Source organism: Meles meles, chromosome 8 (assembly GCF_922984935.1).
Source record: "Meles meles chromosome 8, mMelMel3.1 paternal haplotype, whole genome shotgun sequence".
In the NCBI taxonomy this organism is placed as follows: domain Eukaryota; kingdom Metazoa; phylum Chordata; class Mammalia; order Carnivora; family Mustelidae; genus Meles; species Meles meles.
The window spans coordinates 7,100,864-7,122,018 of NC_060073.1; the positions used below are offsets into that span (position 1 = coordinate 7,100,864).

At 53.1% G+C, this 21,155-nt stretch overlaps 2 protein-coding genes and 1 non-coding gene across 4 annotated transcripts; all 3 read right to left on the bottom strand.

Annotated features, from left to right (window-relative positions):
- Positions 1-264: 264 nt before the first annotated feature.
- Positions 265-12,311, bottom strand: SNX15 (sorting nexin 15). Its single transcript, XM_046017720.1, has 8 exons — positions 12,065-12,311; positions 6,536-6,571; positions 6,071-6,191; positions 4,789-4,904; positions 4,523-4,670; positions 4,059-4,202; positions 1,136-1,387; positions 265-836 (listed from the first exon to the last, which is right to left on the bottom strand). Exons 1-8 carry the CDS (start codon positions 12,161-12,163, stop codon positions 730-732), a joined length of 1,023 nt encoding a protein of 340 aa, XP_045873676.1. The 5' UTR covers positions 12,164-12,311; the 3' UTR covers positions 265-729.
- LOC123950163 lies at positions 6,820-6,924 on the bottom strand. The gene has a single exon (XR_006820160.1). It is a non-coding gene; the product is annotated as a U6 spliceosomal RNA (small nuclear RNA).
- Positions 12,312-14,842: 2,531 nt separating the features above from the next.
- ARL2 (ADP ribosylation factor like GTPase 2) lies at positions 14,843-21,004 on the bottom strand. Of its 2 annotated transcripts, XM_046017534.1 has the most exons (5): positions 20,867-21,004; positions 17,983-18,093; positions 17,711-17,873; positions 16,156-16,236; positions 14,843-15,297 (listed from the first exon to the last, which is right to left on the bottom strand). In XM_046017534.1, the coding sequence occupies exons 1-5, from the start codon at positions 20,929-20,931 to the stop codon at positions 15,163-15,165; spliced, it is 555 nt and encodes a 184-aa protein (XP_045873490.1). In that variant the 5' UTR covers positions 20,932-21,004; the 3' UTR covers positions 14,843-15,162. The 2 variants fall into 2 exon arrangements, with proteins under 2 accessions (XP_045873490.1, XP_045873491.1); XM_046017535.1 differs by lacking the exons at positions 14,843-15,297; positions 16,156-16,236 and adding an exon at positions 17,424-17,652 and having other exon boundaries at positions 17,689-17,873.
- Between the last annotated feature and the right edge of the window lie 151 nt (positions 21,005-21,155).

The window sequence follows — 21,155 nt, forward strand, 5'->3', positions numbered from 1 at the left end:
AAACGGGTAACCCCAATTTCGGTTCTTCTTCATCATTTCTTTCACCCAGTAACCTGGCTCAATGGGCCTTACTGTCCTTTTCTACTCTTGTTTCCCCGGAGACTATTCTCCCCACTTTCTAGATCAGGGGTCAGCAGATTTTTTCTGCAAAGGCCCAGGCAGTAAATACTTCGGGACTTGCAGATCGCAACTGGGCAACTCGGCAACGATTCACCTCCGCTGGTGCCGCGGGAAAGCAGCCACAGACAGTATCAAGTGACTGAATCTGTGTTCCAACAGATTTTTATTTTCAATACTTAAATTTCATGTAATTTTCATCTGTCACAGAATACTATTCTTTTGATCTTTTTCAACTATTAAAAAATGTAAAAACCATTCTAGCTCATGGGCCTTACAAAAAAAAAAAAAAAAAAAAAGGCCTTGGGCAGGATGTAGCTGCAGGCCATGGTCAGCAGACCCCTGTTCTAGATGGGTCAACGGCTAGCTCAGGACCAGGGCTGCGGCCCCCACAAGATACACAGGCGGGATCAGAAGTGTTTTGTCCTGATTCCAAAGTGGCAGTGCAGTCAAGGAGCTCTGAATTCGTATTTGTCTCATTCTTGGTCCAGTTACATACAGAAACGACCCCTCGAGTTACAAGCCCAGGACCCTGGGCCAGGCCCCAGGGAGCGTGAAAGGGAGCGGCTGGCAGTGCTGGAGCTGGAGGCCTGGGCTGGGGTTCACTCCTCCTCAGGAGGGGAGCTGGGACAGGTGCGTGTGCAAGATTTCTTCCGCTCTCTTCAAGTACTCAGCTGCCTTCTTCTTCACACCCTCCCGGCGGGCAGCTGATGGGTCACCTGTGGAGAGAGAATGGCTCAGCTGAGATCCCTGGGTTCAAAACCCTTGGCCAAGCCCCTACACAGCTCACAGAGCATCAACAGGTGTCTCTTCCCACCTCCCTGGGAACCCCGTCTATTACCCCATTTTACAAGTAAGAAAACTGAGCCCACAAGAGGTAAAGAAATTGCCCGAGGTTACACAGTTGGTCAGCGGTGAGCAATTCTGATCCTTGACTGGTTTGTCTCTCACTTTCCGTTCCCTTCACTCCACCACCTGAGACTCCAGGCCTGACCTTCCGCCTTCCAGTCGTACTCACCGGGAACGCCCTGCAGCAGGATGTGCACGCCGTCCCGGTAGCCCTGCAGAGCTGCAGCGTAGGCACCTGCCTTCTCGTCCCGCAGAGCCTGGGTGATGAGCTCTGTGGCTTGGCTCAGATAGGCGGGGGCCGGCCGGCCTTCCTCGTCCTCCTCCTGCCCTCCAGGCTCCCAGGGTTCCTGGTCCAGCCTTTCAGACCCTGCCTCCATCGCTGCCTGCTCACCCATGTGAGTTGGACTGGGGCCCGCACCTTCTACAATCAGATATGGAGGACTCAGGCCAGGCTGCCCTCCATTTCCCAGGGCCTGCAGCCCCTCCCCAGACCTCTCCTGCCCATCAGGGTACCTACCTGCCGCAGGGGGAGGAAAGCATTGCCCAAGGAAGTCAAAAGCCATTCATATATAACAGACTGGCCACGGTCGATTTAATTGGTGGAGTTCCTATGCTTTTGTAAAGACAATGTTACCTTCCTAATTCTTTCTTTAGGTCTGTATTAACATTAGTTTGCGGGGCCTGGGTTACTGGGCCTACTTCCCTCCTGACTACAGTTGATCTACAAATCCAAGAGTTCCCACTGCAAAGTTTAAAGTTTAAAGGATGCCAGACCAGGGCAGAAATGCTCCAAACCCTGGAATGTCAGAATAACAGATGCAGAGAATCTCACGTCTTACAACTTCAGCTGAGGAACCAAATAGGAAGACAGTGGATGGTGGGTATCCTCACAGTCCAGAGAGGGTTCGTTATAGACCCCAGTACTGGCAAAAAGGAGGCCAAACATCCCCTTTGCAGTTTATACAAGAGAAGGCTAGGGACGTCTGGGTGGCTCAGTGGGTTAAAGCCTCTGCCTTCAGCTCAGGTCATGATCTAAGGGTCCTGGCATCGAGCCCCACATCGGGCTCTCTGCTCAGCGGGGAGCCTGCTTCCTCCTCTCTCTCTGCCTGCCTCTCTGCCTACTTGTGATCTCTGTCTGTCAAATAAAATCTTAAAAAAAAATAAATTTTCTTAAAAAAAAAAAAAGGGAAGGCTAGCAATTTGGCCCATCTTTGGTGAAAAGGCCTTTGGAAGGAAGGAGCCAGAAACGGAAGCACCAGGGCGCACCACTGGCCTGGAGGGGGAAGGGCGGGCATTTCTTTTAGCTCCAACCCAGTGACCCTGGGAGGAGACTGGGGGGCCTCCTGCAGGAAGGGAAGATGACCTCTCACTTCCCAGCTGGACATACAGCCCTCCCTGTGTTGCTCATGGAGCAGAAGGCAGAGAAGTTCCGGGGATACCCTAACGTGAGTTCGAGAGTCTGATGCATGTGTTGAAGAGAGAGACGAGTGCCAGCTCCTTGCCTGGATGATTCTGATGGTGAGGGACTGGCTACAGGTGCCCACAATAGTGGGACAAGGAGGCAAGGCGACATCTGAGGGAATGGTACTTCCAGGCTTTGGCGGGGCAGGAGTTGGGGAGTTAAAATTCCCCCCCCCCCCGCTTTTTTTTTTAAGGATTTTATTTATTTATTTGACAGAGAGAGATCACAAGCAGCAGGCCGGGGGCGGGGGTGGGGGGGGCAGCAAGGCAGGCTCCCTGCCGAGCACAGAGCCTGATGCAGGGCTTGATCCCAGGACCCTGAGATCATGACCTGAGCTGAAGGCAGAGGTGAGCCACCCAGGTGCCCCAAGTTTTCTTTTTTTAAAAAAAGATTTTATTGATTTATTTGTCAGAGAGAGAGAGTGCAAAAGCAGGGGGAGCGGTAGGCAGAGGAAGAGGGAGAAGCAAGCTCCCCACTGAGAAAGGAGTCCGATGCGGGACTCGATTCCAGGACCCTGATGCTTAACCAACTGAGCTACCTAGGCATTCCAGAGTTCGGGAGTTTTCTTATGGGGCGAGGGAATGTCTGATGGGAGCTACTGGCAGGAGTCTTGACAGTTCTAATCAGAGCATCTGGCCACTGGGCACCCGTGGGGGTTCAACTGGGGCAAGGCAGGCAGGCCCCCGTGACACCACTCCCTCCTTTTTCCCTAATCCCTTCTTTCCTATCCCAGCTATGGAGGGGCTGAAGGAGACCTTGGAACAGGAGGAAGCAGAACGAGAAGAGTCAAAGGACACTCCTCCCAGGTGCGTGGGGAGGTGGTATGGAGCTGAATAACTGGGCGGAAGACTGAGGTCCCCATTCGGATCGGACCCGGGGTGCGGAGCGAACCCAGATGCCTGAAACCGATCACAAAGGTGACGGTCTGCCCAGGAGGTCACCAAAGGCCAAAGAAGAAAAGCCAACAAAATGGGCTTCAGAATATGACAGGATTCCAAACGGAAACCCTTTCACAATGATCCCAAAGCAGAAGAGCCGCTTCCACAGCCCAGCTGGAGGAACAGCACAGACTCGGAGACTTTGAGAATGAAAAGGTCCAGTGTCTCAGAGCCTGGACTCTCAGCTCCAGGACCCAGACCTCCACGGGAAGTGGGGCGGCTTCCCCTTCCATGGCAGGTCTGGGGTGCCCCCACCATGTGCAGGCATCCCGTGCTGCTCTCTGAGTCCGAGCCTCACCCCCTTGACCAGGAGGCCTGTCCTGCCTTCAGGATCTGCGGTGTGACCCCGAGCCAGCCAGGGCACCGCGACCTTGGGCTTCCAACGGAAGGAACTCAAATACTACCAAGACAGTGTGACCCCTGACTATTCCAAAGCTTTCTTAGAAGACCCAGCTCTCCCTGAACAAACCTCCCTTTCCTTTCCCCGGGTTGCTCACTGTCCAGAGGCATCCAACTCATGAGCCTTGGCAGCAGGGCGCCTGCTTCCACTGCTCACTGAGGCTGCCCACTGCCCGCGGGGGGGGGGGGGGGGTCTTTCTAGGATTTACAGGTGCTACGCATGTTGGTCAGCGGCTCTGCCCCCCCCCCCCCGCCCCTACCGCAGCCCCCCTCTGCTTGTCCCAGCTTGTTACCTTCCCTGGAGAAGGGGTCGAAGAGGGCGAGCTCAGCGTCTGTGAGAGGGCCTCGGGCAGGGGAACTGGACGCCTCCTCGGTGCTCCCGCAGTTAAAGAGGAGATCCAGGGCCTCCTGGGCAGGGCTGGATGGTGGGGGATCCGCTGTGGAACCAATGATTGGGGACGTTCATGCCTGTCCTTATCATTCCCCAGCTTTCAAAATGCAATTACCCTCTCACTAACTCCTTGTGGCGCCCAAGAGCATAGAGAAGCCCATTCTTCATATGGGTTGTACCCCTTTTACAGATGAAGAAACTACAGCCTAGAGAAGGAAAATGGCCTGGCCAGAGCTAGTCAGCACGTTAGCAGCAGAGGAGCTGGGACAGACCCCAGAATTTTTACTAAGCTCACCGAGGAGGGAGTGTGTGCTCTCCAACACCCCAGGCCCTCCAGGCCTGGATCCCACCCGGACAGAGATGTACCTGACCCCTCCAGTTCCTCCAGGCCTCTCCTCTCTGCAGGGAGCGGCTGGGGCAACCAGGGCTCCTCAGGGGGTGGCGTGGGGATCAGAGGGGGCGGCAGGATGTGGAGGTCTCTGGATATGTCGGAGGGCCGGGTCACCTCCCCACCCTGCAGGAGAGAAAGACAGGGATGGGCAGCGGAGATGGGGGGGTGGACTCGGGGTGCAGCCCAGTGGACAGGGAGCTGTCCCAGGTGCTGCAGAGGAGGGACAGGCCGCGACACATACCCGGAAGAAGGCCTGGAGCTGCGGGCTGTTGTTGAGCGCAGGGATATGCACAGTGAAGCGAAGCAAGTCCTCGGCCCCCTTCCGCCGCTCTTCAATCACCGAGGCCTCGAACCGGCCTGCAGCCCCCCAGGACGAGGGGTGGGGAGAGAAGCAGTGATCCACAGGGGTGGTCACTTTCCTTCTGCTGCCACAGAGGATCCCAGCAGCCAGCGGCTCTCCTCCCCATTCTCCCAGCAACCTTCCCGGGCTGCCCCAGGGGGCAGGCACCAAACTCCCTCATTCTCCGTGTGCCAGATGTTTATCGAGCACCTACTAGTGCGAGGTCCAGCAGGTGAATGGGAGAAGAGCACAGTGTCCGCTGTTAGGGGTTCACTTCCCAGACAGGGGAGGCGGGCAACCCGCAAGAAACAAAATAATTTCAGATGGTTCTGATGCCACGGAGAGGAACGTTAAGACTCAGAGAGGAGAAGTGACTTGCCTAAGGTCACATAGCAAGCTGCTTTTTCTCAGTCTCCCTGCTCTGTTCTAGGTGTGCTGTGGAACTAGCTACCTCGGACGTAGCAGCCGGCTACAGTGCGCACAGCCTGGCATCACCCGCCGGCAGCAGCCCTTCACCTTGCTGTGAAGGAGTATCTCCCGCTAGTCTAGAGATTCCAAACGGCAGATCGCTCCTGTCCACCAGAAATACATCACGAGTGGCAGGTGCGATTACTAATTTTCTCTTAGCCACGTTAAAAAGAAACAGGTTAACTCAACTTTAGTAATACATTCCACTTAACCCGGTATATCCGAAATAGTCTCATTTGCATGTGTGATCAATACATAAACGATCGCCACAGTTTACAGTCTATTTCAGTGGGCATTCACCCCATACGGCAAGCCTCGGCTCAGACTCACCACCTCTGGCTCACAGCTGCTGCTTCTGGACAGCGTGGGTCTAGAGGTCACACCAGCTCCTGGGGAGGAATTCTGGTTCTGCCACTGACAGGCCAAGCCCCTTTAGGACCCTGAGCCTCAGGTGCCTTGTCCTGGAAATGGGGCTAAGGAAGGTGGACTGCTGAAGGGCTCCACACACACTGAAGGCTAGGCTGCGCTGAGCCTCAGTTTCCCCAGGTGTGAAATGAGGCTGTCTCTAAGGGCCCCCCCCACCCCACCAAGAAGTGCTTCTGCATTCTGCATTGGGGGTTTTGGGCCCCCATCAGGCTCCTTCCCCCCCAAGCAGAGGTCCCCTCTGCCCACCTCTTCCTCCATCTCTGGCCTGAATGCCTAGATCAACACTCACCAAACACCTGGGCGCGGGGGAAGGCCGGAAACTCCTCCAGGCGGCGGAAAAGGTTGCGGTGGGTGTAGGCCAGGTCCCCGTGCAGCTTGCGGAAGTCGCTGTACCGCTTCCAGACCACCACCTGCCAGGGATGCAAGGCTTGACCTGGGCTGGCAATGGTGGCGGAGGAAAGAGGCTTTCCCCATTCCCAGTCTGGAACAGCACATGCGTGCCTGTGTGCGTGCGTGCGTGCGTGCCTGTACGCATGCGTGCTTGTCTCTGTGAGTGCCCGCGTGCCTGCCTGTGCGCATGCGTGCTTGTCTGTGTGCATGCGTGCCTGTGTGCGTGCGTGCTTGTCTGTGTGCGTGCGTGCGTGGCTTGGGGCAGAGCGCCAGCTCCTCCCAGGGCCGAGGAGTTACCAGCGGTTCCTTTGCTGCTCCTGCATCTGGACCTGGGGAATGTTCCCCTTCCTCCCAGGAGCCTCACCTCTTTGACATCCTCTGGGTCCTTCTTTGAGATGAACTGAGGAAGAAAGGCAAGAACCAGGTGAGACCAGAGGCTGACACCTGACACCCCATCTCCCAGGAAAATCCAGCAACGCCCCAGGTACCTCCCAGCCGTCGTCGTGGCCTTAGACTGTTGGCCACTGGTATCAAGGGGTCCTGGCTTCAAGACTTTGTGTCACCTGAAGCAGTTTTTCTATCACGTGCTAGTTTCTTCATGTGCCAGATGGGAGGATCCCATCCAGACCCCTTGGTCCTCAGCCCAACTTTTATCTCAGTTCCTTCACGAATTAGCATGTCATCCTAGCACAGGGCCACGCTGATCTTCTCTGCATCGTTCCCGTTTTCTGTGTGTGCTGCCGAAGCGAGCACTATCTCCCTATCGAAGGGCCAAGTCCCTGCACCTCCTCCTGAAACTAGAGACCCTCCAGTTCTCTAAAGAGTGACGTTCTGTCCCAGGAACCACTCCTTCCTTAAGGGAGGAAGTCTCTGTGGGCAAACACTCCTGAATGCGGAAGATAGCATCACTGGGGTTGCAACCCCTGGAAAAGAAGAACGGGGTCTGAGCTGGAAAGAAGACTCTGTACTCACTATGGTGTATTCATAATAATTAGAAAATAACACTACAAGGGCGCCTGGGTGGCTCAGTGGGTTAAAGCCTCTGCCTTTGGCTCAGGTCATGATCCCAGGGTCCTGGGATTGAGCCCTGCATCGGGCTCTCTGCTCAGCAGGGAGCTTGGTTCCCTCTCTCTCTCTGCCTGCCTCTCTGCCTGCTTGTGATCTCTGTCTGTCAAGCTAATAAATAAAATCTTAAAAAAGAAAGAAAGAAAGAAAATAACACTACAGCGTGGACTACTTGATAGTTTTCCAGAATCCCCTTTTAATTATCCTAGATCCCAAGGCAGCAGATACGATTAACATGCCCATTTACCAGATGAGAAAGTGGAGGGGCAGAGAGGGGACGTGACCTGTGCAAGATTACATAGCACATTTTGCAAATGACCTATCTGATAATGAGCTGATATCCAAAATATAGAAAGAACTCCTACTCAACGCCAAAAACCAAAACAACCCAATTTAAAAATGGGCCGGGGGGAGCCTGGTGGCTTAGGTCATGATCTCAGGGTTTTAAGATCGAGTCCCATGTAGGGCTCCGTGCTGGGTATGGAGCCTACTTAAGATTCTCTCTCTCTCCCACTCTTTCTGTATCCCCCACTGGGTCAAGGAAGTAAAGAAGGGAGAGAGGGAAGAAGGAAGGAAGGGAGGTAGTGAGAGAGAGAGGACACGAGTAAAGGTAACTAAATAAATCCAAAAAAGGGGGGGGCAGAGGACCTGAATAGATGTTTCTCCAAAGAAAATATACAGATAAGCAGCAAACACAGGAAAAGATGCTCCATATCACTAACCACCAGGGAAATGCAAATCAAAGCCACAATGAGATATCACCTCATGCCAGTCAGAACAAAAAGGTAAGAAATAACAACTGCTGGTGAAAATGTAGAGAAAAAAGAACTTTCAAGTACTGTCTGTGGGGATGTAAATCAGTGCACCACTGGAACAGTATGGAGTTTCTTAAAAAATTAAAAATAGAAATACCACTGGATCCGGTAATTCCACTTCTGGGTATTTACCCAAAGAATACAAAAACACTAATTGGAAAAGATATATGCATCCTTATGTTTATTGCAGCCTTATTTATAACAGCCAAGATATGGAAGCACTCTGAGTGTCCACCCATAGGTGAATGGATAAAGAAAATGTTGTAGATACAGAATATGGAGTATTACTCAGCCATAAAAAAAAAAAATCTTGTCATGTGTGCCAACATGGATGGACTGAGAAGATACTACACTATGTGAAATACGTCAGACCCAGAAAGACAAACACTACGTGATCTCACTGATATCTGGAATCTAAAAAATAAAACAAAATAAACAAAACCAGGAACAGACTCAGAAATACAGAGAAGAAACTGGGGGTTGCCAGAGGGGATGCGGATGGAGGGAATCAGTGACAAAGATGAAGCAGATTAAGAGGTACAAACTTCCAGTTCGACAATAAATAAGTCATTGGGATGAAAAATTCAACACAGGGAACACAGTAATACTGCAATAACTTTGTGTGGGGACCGATGGTGAACTACACTTACGACGGTGAGCGTTTCGTAACAAAGATAAATGTCAAATCACTATGTTGTGCACCTAAAACTAACATAACATTGTAATATTCTATGTCAACTGTACCTCAGTTGAAAATAAAAATTAGAAAAAAAAATCACATACCAAGTAAGAGGAACTGCTAGGACCAAAACCCTGGCCTTTGCTTTTCATGCCAGACTCAGCCTGAAATACCTTGGGTGAAAGAAACTCGATTTAAAAACTGTTCAGGAATATATGTGCCTGACAAAGGAGTCAGATCTACAATATAGAAAGAACCAGAGATCAGTACTAAAGATAAACAACTCGACTTTCAAAACTGGTCAAAACATTTGCGCAGGAACCTCCCCCAAAAGAAGGTGTTTGAACGGGCAGTAAGATAACGAGAATATGGGGGCGCCTGGGTGGCTCAGTTGGTTAAGCGTCTGCTTTCGGCTCAGGTCATGATCCCACGGTCCTGGGATCGAGCCCCGCATCGGGCTTCCTGCTCAGGGGGAAGCCTGCTTCTCCCTCTCCCCCTCCGTGATCTCCCTCACTTTCACTCTCTCAAATAAATAAATAAAATCTTAGGGAAAAAAAAAAAAAGATGAGAATATGCTCCATATCATTAGTCATCAAAGAAATGCAAATTATACTCCAATGAGCTATCACACACCCACCCACCTAAAATGAGGAAAACTGAAGATGCTGAAGGGCTCGTGAGAATGGGAGTATAAAACAGTACTCTGAAGTATTGTACCACTTTGGAAAACTGGTAAATTCCTTCCTTCCTTCCCCTCCCCTCCCTTCCCTTCCTTCCCTCCCTTCCTTCCTTTCTTTTTTAATGATTTTAAAGTAATCTCTACACCCAACGTGGGGTTTGAACTCACAACCTTGAGATCAAGAGTTGCATGCTCTAAGGTGCCTGGGTGGCTCAGTTGGTTTAGTGACTGCCGTGGCTCAGGTCATGATCCTGGGGTCCTGGGATTGAGCTTCACCAGGCTCCCCCTCCTCTGTAGGAAGCCTGCTTCTCCTTCCTCTGCCTGCCACTCCCCCTGCTTGTGCCTTCTCTCTGTCAACTAAATAAATAAGATCTTTAAAAAAGATCTTTAAAAAAAAAAAGTCACACCACCAACACAGCCAGCCAGGCACCCCGGAAGCTGGTACTTTAAAGAGATGACCTAGATAAAAGTTCCTGGAGAAGACCAGGTAGCACACTTAATATCTCAGAGGCACAAGGAGGAGCCTTTGGAGATAACAGGAGATCTGGTAAAAAAAAAAAAAAAAAAAAATTGGCGGATACTGAATTTTCCGGAGCCTCACCTGTGGTCCTGTAAAGGCTCAAGGTGTAAAAAAAAAGGACAGCTGTTTTTAATTCCTCAGGGAATTAAAAGATATCAAAAGACTGGTAAATCCATTTTTTGTTGGAAAGTTCTTCTGTCCCTTTGGGTACATTTCACATGGGGGTAAAGGCCAAAAAACAAAAACAAAGACAACAAGAAACAAGTTCTTATCAGGCTCTGAATATCAGCCACCAACCTGGCCAACTTCCAACCACAGAGCTACTTAAATACTCTTTTAAATATTTTGTCAGTTTCAGCTAGGATGAACAGCAAAGGGCACCTGGGAAACTGGTAATTTCTAGGACAACTACACATGTAGCTATCAATTGACCCAGCAATTCCACTCCTAGGTACACACCAAGGAAAAAATGGGTGCACAGGTCCCTAAAAAGACTTGTACATGAATATTCATACAACTCTACTCATAATAACTAAAATTTTTTTTAGACACAACTCAAACGTCCATCAAAAGGAGAATGAATAAAGAAATGGTGTATATTTCTACAAGGAACTATCACATGGCAATAAAACTTACACATGCAACAACATGGATGGATTCCAGAAATATTACAGAGACTGAAAAATGCCAAATAGAAGTACCTGCTGTGTAATGATTTTATTCGGATGAGGTTCAAAAACCAACAAAACTACTCTTATAGTGAAAGAAGCCAGGACAGTGGTTACCTCTGTGGGAGGAGAACTATAGATGGAAAGATACAAAGAAAGTCTCTGGGGTGAGGGAAATGTCTGTATCCTGATCTGAGCGCTGCCTGCGCAGATCTATAGGTATGAGAAAATTACTGTGCTGTACACTTAGGATTTATGCACATTACTTATACAACTTATGTCTCCGTTTAAAAAAATTTACAAGGGGAAACAACAAAAACCTGAGGAATACCGGCATGTGACTTGCGGAGCTGTGCGTAAATGATAAACTGGAGACTCATATCTGCTTTTAAATGTAGGGTTGCTGCGCAGGGATAAACAAGGAACTAGGAGCATTGGCTCTCACCAAGATGGCAGACGAACAGGATGGTAAAGGAGGGAAAACTATTTCTCTTTCAAAGTCATAAAAACATACCGATGTAATGCATGTTACTTGCTTAAAAACCAACAGAAAAGATTTAAAGGAAAAGGTTTAACAGTCCCTTGCCGTACTCCCCAGTCCGGTCTTCCTAGGGAGTGAGTGAGTGAGTGTGTGTGTGTGTGTGTGTGTGTTTTGTGTTTGGAGAGGCAAAGGAAAGACATAAAAAAATATGGGGAAAGCTGTTTTAAACATTTAAGATTCTGCACTTAAATCGCTTTGGAAGGAGGGTCTTTGTGTTTTCACCTCCCTTTTATAGTTACTAATGCATCAGTTTAAAAGGTACGAAACAATTTACAGTGAAAAGTCTTCCCCCAACCAGTTCTCGGGTATCATTCTGCAGATAAATTTTATACCGTTCGTTTTTTTAAGTTCCTCATAGTTTCCTCCATGTATCTATAAAATCTGCTTATACTGCTTCGTAATCAACTTTAGTCTTTATTGACTTCATGCTGTGACCGTGAAGATAGAGACTCTTGAACATTTCTCTGGAGCTGTATGAATTTTTAAAGTCATAGGTATTTTTTTTTAAATTAAACTCTTTTAAAAAGGGTTTTTATGTAAATATCAAACCAGTTAACACAACTTACTCCAAGAGACTGGAGAAATAACTAAGATTTGGACGGAGGCAGAGTTTTCGCGTTAATTTAAAGAAATTCACAGTCTGACGAGCAGACACCACACATTGGGCGTGGGAACTCACCCCTCCCACTCCAAGAACTGCTGTCCACGCCCTTTTAAAAGGACAGCGCCCTCCCAGAGCCGCACCCCCCCCCCCCCCCGCCCATCCAGTAAAGAAGTAAACGCAGACTCCTACCGCAGCCTCCTCTTAAAGGGGAAATGCATTTCTGCCCTCTAAAAAGGGAGGGTCCAGCAGTGCCTTGCCTTAAAGTAAAACACTGCCTCCCTCTTGTTAAAAGGGTAAAGATCCCCTCCGGGCCCCACCTCACCTGCGCGGTCACTTTATACTCGGTGTAGCCCTTGGGGTGGGTCCGGGGGTCGGAGACTGTGTAGTGCCGCAGGAAGTCGTCCTTCGCCTGGCGGGACATGACAGCCGAGCTGGAGTAGAGCTGACCGCCGGCCTCTGCCTCCTCCACGCCGCCCCCGCCCCTCCGGGTCAGTCTCCGCCAGCCGCCGCCGCTCCGGGGCCTGCGCCCGCCTTCCTCGGTCCCAGGGAGCCGGTCGCAAGTGACGGCGCAGTTCTCGGCCGCGAGGTGCGGCCAGGGAGCGTCTAAAAAGTTCTCGGTGGCTGGTAAAGCGTAAACTAGGTGATTTGAAAGTTAAGGACTGGGGAGATTGATCACTCCGCTTTGACCGACGTTTAAGCCCGCCCCAGCCTACGTGTCCAAAGAACTTCACCTCTGCTTCCCGGTTCCTTCTTCTGGCTACCCACCTAACTTTTATCGTGTCCAGTGCGTGCCAGGTGTAGCCAATCATTTCCCTGTCTCCTTCCATAGGATTCGCTAGTTCATGTTTTCTGCAAGGGTAGAGGCGGCAAAATTGACCTCCAGAGCGGCAGAATGGCTTCACAGGTTCTGAAGTCACCCTTCTTAACAGCTGCGCGAGTTTCCCTTAACTACTGGAGCCCAAGTTTCTCATCTCTGGAATGTTTATAGTGTTTATGATAGGAGATATTATACTAGTATCTACTTCAGAGGATGACTCTTTTTTTTCCCCCCTTCTTGGTCTGTCCAGCGTTCACTGCCACCTCTCCATTAGAACCGTATCTTTGTTTGGAGGTAGTTCTGTCTAGGTGTAGCCCTTCAGCTTCCTACCCCAGAATCCAAAGGTGCCAGCTCCTTGCCCCAGGTCCTGTGTGGGGCAGGTCTCTTCTGAAGCCTGAATCTTGAGTTTCTTGAGTGAGGGATAGAGGGCACAACACCAGGGCCAAGGGACCACTTTGTTCCTGATGTGCAGTGTTGGCTTCGGATTGAGCCTCTGGGCACTCTGCTTTCCGAACCTGGTGCCGGGCATCCGGAGTCTGCCATCAGGATGCTGTGAGTTCTTCGTATCCTTCCAAGAACCATCCTTTCCGCTGAAGGCAGTTGTGATCCATGTCTGGGGCAGGTCGCTGGGGACCTTGACCAACACCATGACAGCCAGGTTGTGAAGGTTCAAAGTGGTGGTGTGTGGGTGAAGCGTTTAAGGCTCATGGCCACTCTTACAGGGGACACTGTATGGCTAGTTTCCAGAACAAGACAAAGCCAACTCCCAAATGAGACTCGTGGAAACTCGGACATGGGGTAGATTATCCAGGAGCTGTTTGTGAGGAGGCTTAAATGGGGTGGTGTCCCCTTGAACAACACACAACTCTAGAAATCCCTTTTGGCATCACTTCTGTTCTCTCAAGCTCTCCCAGCAGGACTGGCCTCAAATCTTTTTCTTTCCCATCATTCTCTCCCCTCCCTGGCCCTGCATTGCATTTCCCAATTCCCCAATTCTCTTCTTTTTCTTTTTTGCTCTGTCTCCTCCAAGCCCATTCCTATTTAGATCAGTCCCCCTCAAACCCACTACCCCCCTATCTCCCCCCCCCCCCCCCACCGCCTTCAGACTCCAACTCCACCATTTCCATCACCAGAAAAAGCAAACAAAAGAGCCCTCTCCGTGGGCAGGAGAGAGGAAAGCTGCAAAGGGACAGCTGCCAGCCCAGTTCCCCACATTGCCACCCTTGCGGGCCTGACCACAGGATGCAGACTTGCTGCCACAGCTCAGACACCCCCCTCCCCTCCACACGCCTTGGTAATGAGTATAACCTTGTTATTTCCTTGTCTCCAACCAGGCAGAATTCATGCTTTAAACCAAGGATGCTGCTTACTAAGCTTTGAGCAGAGACGAAAACCTGGAATAGTATGGTGTAGTCGTTAAGTTAAATGTGCTGGGTCCGTATCCCAGCTCCCCCCACCTCCTAGCTGGGTGGCTTTGAGCAAGTCACATTATCTCCCTCCTGGAGGCTCAGTTCCCCTATAGACGGGATCCGGAGAGTCTGTTCTGCTGAGGGCTGTTCTTCAATGTGATGATACCAGGAAGAGCTTCAAACAGAACCTGGCAGAGTTAGCGGCCACCGGTAGGAGCAGAGCAGGGGTCCCTGTGAAAACAGCCACCTGCCCGGACATCTGCGGGGCAGCCCTGCTCCGGAGAGCGGAGAGCGCCTTAGTCTTCAAGGAAGGACCCTTCCCTGCTGTTTGCTTAGCAAGCTCTGCTTGACCTCATCCTCTTACACCTGAGTCCTCTCCCCTCCCCACTTTCCTAGAGTCCTTGAGCTTCATTTCTCGGTCACGTGGTTCCCACTGCTTGAGCCAGAGCTGCCCGCAGAGCTGTACAGGCAGTCCACTGCCTCTGGGTTCCTGGCTGTAGTGGGGAGTTGGGAACTGAAATTCAGCCCGTATCCCATTCAGCAGGTCATAAGCCCTGATGGTGGGCTGTGTCCCTTTTTCTTATTCACTGTTACGGTAAACTGCCCCTTCCCCTTCCTCTACATAGAGAACTTCTACTTGGCCTTCATGCCCAATGTTAATGTCACTTCCTCCAGGAAGCCTGCCTGGACTCTTCCAAATGGAGTTAGTTTCGGCCCCCCGGTCTGTGCTCCTCTAATTCTTCATGTGTCCCTCTGACACAGCAGCAGTGAACCCTCTGACTGGCACGACCTGTTCCTTTTGGTGCCCTGCTACTCTGTGGGCTCCTGGGGGTCTCGCAGAGCTGTGGAAGCAACGAACGACTCTACGAGGAACTGGGGCAAGGAACGGTTTATTCTCACGGCGGAGTGAAGGGTGAGGCCCAAGCCTTGGTAGCAGCAGAGGCAGCCCCCTCCCGGCCCCAGCCCTGTCCCCTTGGTATGGCAGCTGCCCGCGGTGGGTCGGGAGGCAGGGTGACAGCCTGGGGCCACAGAGCAGCAGTGGGCGGCATTAGCAGCAGCAGCAGGTTACAGGGTGCGGTCGGGGCACTGGTCGGGCTGGCTGACTCCCATACCCCCCTACGGATGGCGCCTGAGGAGAGCTGGGGTGGGGGTGGGGGAGGGCCGGATTGTGAGGTGGGGGGCATCCAGAGGGGTTCAGTCAGCTGTGAATATGCGGCTGGAAATGTCATCCAGGAGCCAGTCGACACCGAGCAGGAGGTTCTCGCCGGTGACGGCGCTACAGCCCCGGATGCACCAGTGGTGGCTGTGGATGGAGTCCAGTTCCAGGGCCTGGGGAGGCGGGGGTCAGGGAGGGAGAGAGCAGGGAGGGACCCCCGGTGACCACAGGTCCTGCCAACCATAGCCCCTTCCCTCTCCTGGGCCAGGGGAAATCCGGGCCTCCCTCAAAGCTCTCAGAAGTACCCCCCCTGGCCCCTGGTGAAGAGCCGTCAGCCCCTCAGAGCCCCTGGGCCCTGTGTACACCCCCAGACCAGCACTAGCCCTCAGTAACAGCACAGCAACGCGGGCTCGGGAGCACCTGCTAGGATCCAGGCCTTGTGCTCTGTGCCACACAAACGTCCTCCCATCCATTCCTTCCAAGTCCCCAGGAGCCACAGGGATTGCTGGGCATTTCATGGAGGAGAACACCTCAGAGAGGTCAAGCAACCTGCCTAGCAACACAGCTCGTAAGAGACAGAACCGAGATTCTAACCCCACTCTTTCTCATGCTGGCGCTCACGCTCTACAGTAGGAGGCAGGATACAATCTGGGGTCCCACGGGCCGGCCCGGAAACCCTGGCTCTGCATGACCTCGCTTCTCTAAGCCTGCTTCGCCCTCTGAAGAACGATCGTAATGGCTCCTTCTGCAGGAGCCGGGGGTGAGGACTTCAGGGGTTCGTCCACGCCAAGATCTGGCCTAGAATGAGGATTCACCACTGGGCCGGCCGCTGTTACCCTGTAGGGTAACGTTTGCATGTCTGCCTTCCCCCAGCCTGGGGGCTAACAGCTCACTCTTGTTAATCGCTCAATCTCTGGTGTCCTGCATACATCCTGCCCCAGAAGAGGAGCTAACATATGCTTTTTAAATAAGTTACTGAAGGAACGTGGGCCCCTTTACCTCCGTGGGCCTGTGCCAAGGCCCACGCTCACCTCACGGATGGCGTTAGAGGACAGTGCTCCGGGCAGGTCCTGCTTGTTGGCAAAGATGAGGAGGGTGGCTCCAGCCAGGCGCTGCGGGGAGAGAAATGGGGAGGGTGGAGAGTGGGGACTCAGAGGGCAGCCCTGCCTCTCCTCTGATCACCCAGAGCAGGCGGGGTCCGAGAACCACCTGGAAAGTTAGGGTAAGGCCTCAGAGTGGTTGGAGGCCCAAATGGGGTAATGAATGCAGATGTGCCTTGTGAGTCCAGCCATATGTGGGGAGGGGGCAGGGAAGGAAGGAGCCCTAGGTGGGGGCCCAGCAGGCATCTCTCTCCTCCATGCCTCAGTTTCTCCCTCCATAACAGGGAAGGGGGTAATGGACAAGATAATGAGTCCTCTGTTCTAGATTGCTCTGTGATGACCTGAGCTGCACAGAGAATGTAATCATCCCAAGGCCACGGGGTCTGCTGGGAGTGACCTTTCTGTCTTCCAAGGTCATGTTGCACTTTCACTGTTCACTACCCTGCTGGGCCTCTCTCGCTGCCTCTGCTTCCAGTTCCTTCCACACGTGTTTCTGACTGGGAGTCCCTCCAAGTAGGTAGGTGAATCTGGGCCTGATGAAGGGCCTCGAGGTGCCAGGCCAGGGCTGAACGGACAGCCACGATCTCACTGGACCTGCCCTGGAGGTGGCTAGTGCTAGACCAGGTGTCCGCCCCGCTGTGTGCCCAGAACGGTCCTGTTTATGTCTGTTGTCCCTGCAGAATTAGGAACAAGTCCCTCTTTTGTCTTAAAACAGTGTCCTGGTTTTCAACTAAATGCAAGTGCAGTAACCTGGCTCAAGTCCTGGGGCAGAAAAAAGGGGATTAATAGAAAAACTGGTGAAATCTAAGTAGAATCTACAGTCAAGAGTAACTTGCCAATGTTAATTTCTTTGTTTTGACAAATGCAGGTGGTTATGTGCGATGTTACCACTAGGGGGAGCAGGACGGAAAGCAGACAGGGTATCTCTTCAAACTCCTTGCAACTTTTCTGCAAACCTAAAATTTTATTTAAAGGGAAGTGTTTGGGGCCAGATAATAAGTTGTATAATCCCCCTGATTCGAAGGCCCATCTTAGAAATGAGGACGTGAAGGTTCAGAGAGGCTAAGTGTCTTGCCTGCGGTCACACAGCAAAGAGTCCAACTCCTGAGCCAGGCTCCACTGCCTCCCAAAGCTTCACACACTGGCCTCCTTAAAGCCCCATTCAGGTGTAGAACTTGAACTCAGGGACATCAAAGGGACATGAACCCAGGTCTCAGTTGATAGCACGTCCTGCCCACAACACTGTGGGGCTTCCTGGCACCAAGCATACAGGTGGTCTCTGTCTTCCCATGAAGAAAGAGACCCTGCCCTAGGTGCCTTTCTGGGGTCATGGGCCCTTCGGGGAATCCACTGAGGAAGGGGTTTGCGCATCCACGCCTGGGCACCGAGTCTTGGGGGCTGGATGGTGCCGGAAGCCTGGCTTCCCCCCCCCCCCCCCCCCCCCCCCCCCCCCCCCCCCCCCCCGCTTGGCAGGTGCCCCGCCCACCTCCTCCACCAACAGGCTCTGGAGCTCCCGCCGGCAGTCCTGCATGCGTTGGCGGTCAGCGCTGTCCACCACCCAGATGAGGCCATCCGTGCTCTCGAAGTAGTTCCTCCAGTAGGACCGCAGGGACTTCTGGCCACCCACGTCCCAGATGTTCAACTTGAACCTGGGCAGGAAGTGGGGGGGGGGGGGTGTTGGTGAGAGGCTCAGCCAGGCCCCTCAACTGTGCTCCCTGTCCTACTCCAGGGCCAGCCCTCCGCAGGGTCCCCGCTCACCCTCGGTGCTCCAAGGTCTTGATGTTGAAGCCCAGCGTCGGGGAGATGGTGTCAATGTCTTCTCCATTGAACTTCTTGAGGATGGTTGTTTTGCCGGCATTGTCCAGGCCGCTGCGGCGCGGCAGGTTAAGGAGAAGTCCCCGGGCCCCTCTTTTAGGGGACAAGTTGTTTCCCACCACGTAGCAAATTAGTTGAGCCCGTGCTTGACACACACATTTACTGGCCCAAGATAAATCGGAAAGGATGGAGCGATAAAGACTTTCTCCCCTCTGCCTAACCAAAGGCTGCTTAGGCTACTCCACGGTATTTAATGAATGCTTACTATGTGCCGGGCCCTCTTCTGGTGCCGGGGGTACCCCAGAGCCAAAGTCCCCACTCTGGGCAACTCCGACTCCAGGACGGAGACAGTCGGCAGAGGGCAAACAAATGAGAAACAAGACACCGTCAGCTCATGGGGAGCATAAGAAAAACAACTAAGGAACTTTCCGAGAGGACCACCGCAGGAGCCTTCTTTAGCTCAGGCCCCTCTAGACCTGAGGCCCAAACTGCAAGGAGCCAGCTTGCCAGAGGACTAAGGGAAGAGCCTTCTATACAGAGACAAAGGCAAGAGCAAGTATCTGAAGGTAGCCATCCGCACTTGTTTCTGGAATGTTCCAAACCCTTTGCTGCTAAGTGAGTGTGCCAACGAATGGGTGAGTTCAGCAGCTAGTGGAGCCCCACCCCCCATCCCATCCTTCCAACACTTAAGAGGGCTTGCACCCAAGAGGGGGCCCAGTAGAATGATGGTGGGAAAAGCTGTCTGGAGGCCCAGCCTTCATCTCCAACGCTCACACACCGCCCCCCCCCAACCGCCATCCTCCACCGGACCATTCCCATCAGCTGACAAGCTGGAGTCTCTCCCCACCCCCGCTCTTGATCCCTCTTCCCCTCTACTTACTCCTTGCTTTCTTTCCCTTTACAGCAAATCTCCCCCAAAATGCTATCCATACTCACCTTCTCCCATTTCTGTCCTCCTGCTCTTTCTTGAACCCGTGAGACTTTTGCTCCCACTGCTTCCCTGAAACTGCTCTGGCCAAAGTCCCTAAAGACCTCACGTTCTTCTCCAGCTGGGCAGTCCTCGGCCCTCCTCTTCCTCTCCATCTCCCACCTCCCTTCCCTTGCCTGGTTCCCATCGCCCCAGCCTGTTACCCAGACATGTCTCCATGCTCCTCTGTCCACATTCATCCCTTAGTGCTCTCACCCAGGATCAAGACTGCAAATACCATCTTTATGCTCATGACTTCCAAATGTACACATCCCACCCCGCTCCTGCCCTGGACTCAGTCCCTCTATCCAGCTGCCCATCTGGATACAGATACACGGGAGTGTCTCAGAGGCACCTTGCATGGCCACACCCCGAGTTCCCACCTTTCTGAACCTGCTCCCTATCCCTTCCCCCTCTCAGCAAGTGGTTCTTCATTCTCTGAACTGCTCAGGCCAGAAACCTAGAAGTCAAGCTTGACTTCACTCCCCTGCTTACACTTGAGTCCAATCCAGTAGCGATGCCTGCTGGGCCTCCGGTCAAAATGTCCCCCAACTCCCATGGCTTCACTGCTTCCATCCTGGTCCAAGCCATCATGCTTCAGCACCTGCGGTGCAGCAAGCTCACACTTCATCTCAGATCACGCTCCCCCGGCACTTCTCATTTAAAGGAAAAGCCAAGAACCAAAAGGCCTTACATGAAATGGCTCTTCTGTCCCTCTGTCCCAATCTCCTTGCACACTCTCTCCAGCCACCAGGCCCTCCTGGACACACCAGCTGAGCACCTCCTTCCAGACCTGGCATTTGCTGTTCCTTTTGCTTAAACAAATTTCCCCAGAGAGCTACATGGCTCCTCCCTCCCCTGTCTTTACTGTCATATTCTCATTGTGGCCTTCGCTGACCTTGTTGGAACTGCATTCTTCTCCATGCATCTTATACATTTGACCTGTTTGCTTTGTCAACATCTTTCTCCCCACAGCATTACCGTCCCTGACATTAAGGATTTGTTTTGCTGTTTTACCCCAGCCCCTAGGACAGTGCCAAGCACAGGGTCGGCACTTAACAAATATTGACTCTGATGAGTGAATTCTCCGTGCCTTTCTCTGAGCTCTTTATAACAAACATGATGTGAATATTAGAAAGTCGTCTGCGCACTTCAGTGTCTTCTCTGCCGGGATAAGGGAGCTCTGGGTGAGACCCGCCCAGCTCTGGGATCGCAGAGTTGCAATGGGGCCTGGAACAGAAGAGGGGGCGCGAGGGCAGGCGCCCGCTAACCGGACTCAGAAGGTCCGCGGGGCCCTCGGGCCTACAAACCGTCGGGGTAGTGGGGCGGGTGGTTACTGACCGGCCGTGCGGTCACAAAGACGAGATATTGCACACACGGAAAAAACAAACCGCGCGGTCTACACCCACCTCGCGGGGAGCGCAGGGCAGGGCCCGCACACCCCCGGGATTCCGACCTTGAGGGCGGGGCCGGGGCCTGGCACCCTCGGACGCGGGGGAGGAAGGTCAGAGCCAGGGAGGACGGGGGCCTCACGCTCGAGCCAGACCAATGGGTGGTGGCATCCGAGACGCCTCCGAGCCCCCCTCCCCCCCTACATAAGGACACCTGGCCCGGCCGCTGCGCCTTTAGGCCCTCACCTTTGGCCTTGGGAACGGAGCCCCCCTGCCCCGAGCCGGTGGTACGGCCTCCTCCCGGCCCCCCGCCGGGGCGATTGGTAGGGCCCACGTGCGTGACGCACAATGGGCAGTTGGTGCGCGCCGGCCGCGCCCCCTGCGCCCGGTAGGGGGCGCCTGGCCCCGCCCGCCCGGCAAGCCTTCCCCCACCCCGCTACCCTCGCGGCTCCGGCGTCCGGGAGGATACAGCATGAGCAGTCGCAGCTCCCGCTCTTTCTGCTTCATCTTCTTCAGAATGGTCAGAAGCCCCATGGTCCCTGTAGCCCCCTCCCGGCCGCCGTTTCTTCCTAGTCCCGGGACTCCTCTCCCTGCTCCTATTGGCTATCACGCCCACCGACAGCGCAGCCTATTGGCCGGCCTCTCGTCTGGTCCCGCCCTCGCTCCCACGTGACCGCGAAGGCGCCGGGCCTTGCTGGTCCCTCTAGCGGTGCTGGGGGCTTCTGCGGGGCCACCTGCGTTAACCCTTCGCTTCCCGA

Coding starts and splice junctions, on each gene's coding strand:
- SNX15 (XM_046017720.1), bottom strand. CDS start 12,163: ATGTCCCGCCAGGCGAAGGACGACTTCCTGCGGCACTACACAGTCTCC. Junction 4,671..4,788: donor AGCTCCAGGCCTTCTTCCGG/GTATGTGTCGCG, acceptor TCTCTCCTGCAG/GGTGGGGAGGTGACCCGGCC. Junction 4,203..4,522: donor GGAGGAACTGGAGGGGTCAG/GTACATCTCTGT, acceptor TTGGTTCCACAG/CGGATCCCCCACCATCCAGC.
- ARL2 (XM_046017534.1), bottom strand. CDS start 20,931: ATGGGGCTTCTGACCATTCTGAAGAAGATGAAGCAGAAAGAGCGGGAG. Junction 16,237..17,710: donor AGAGCCTGTTGGTGGAGGAG/GTGGGCGGGGCA, acceptor CTCTCCCCGCAG/CGCCTGGCTGGAGCCACCCT. Junction 15,298..16,155: donor CCTCTAACGCCATCCGTGAG/GTGAGCGTGGGC, acceptor CCGCCTCCCCAG/GCCCTGGAACTGGACTCCAT.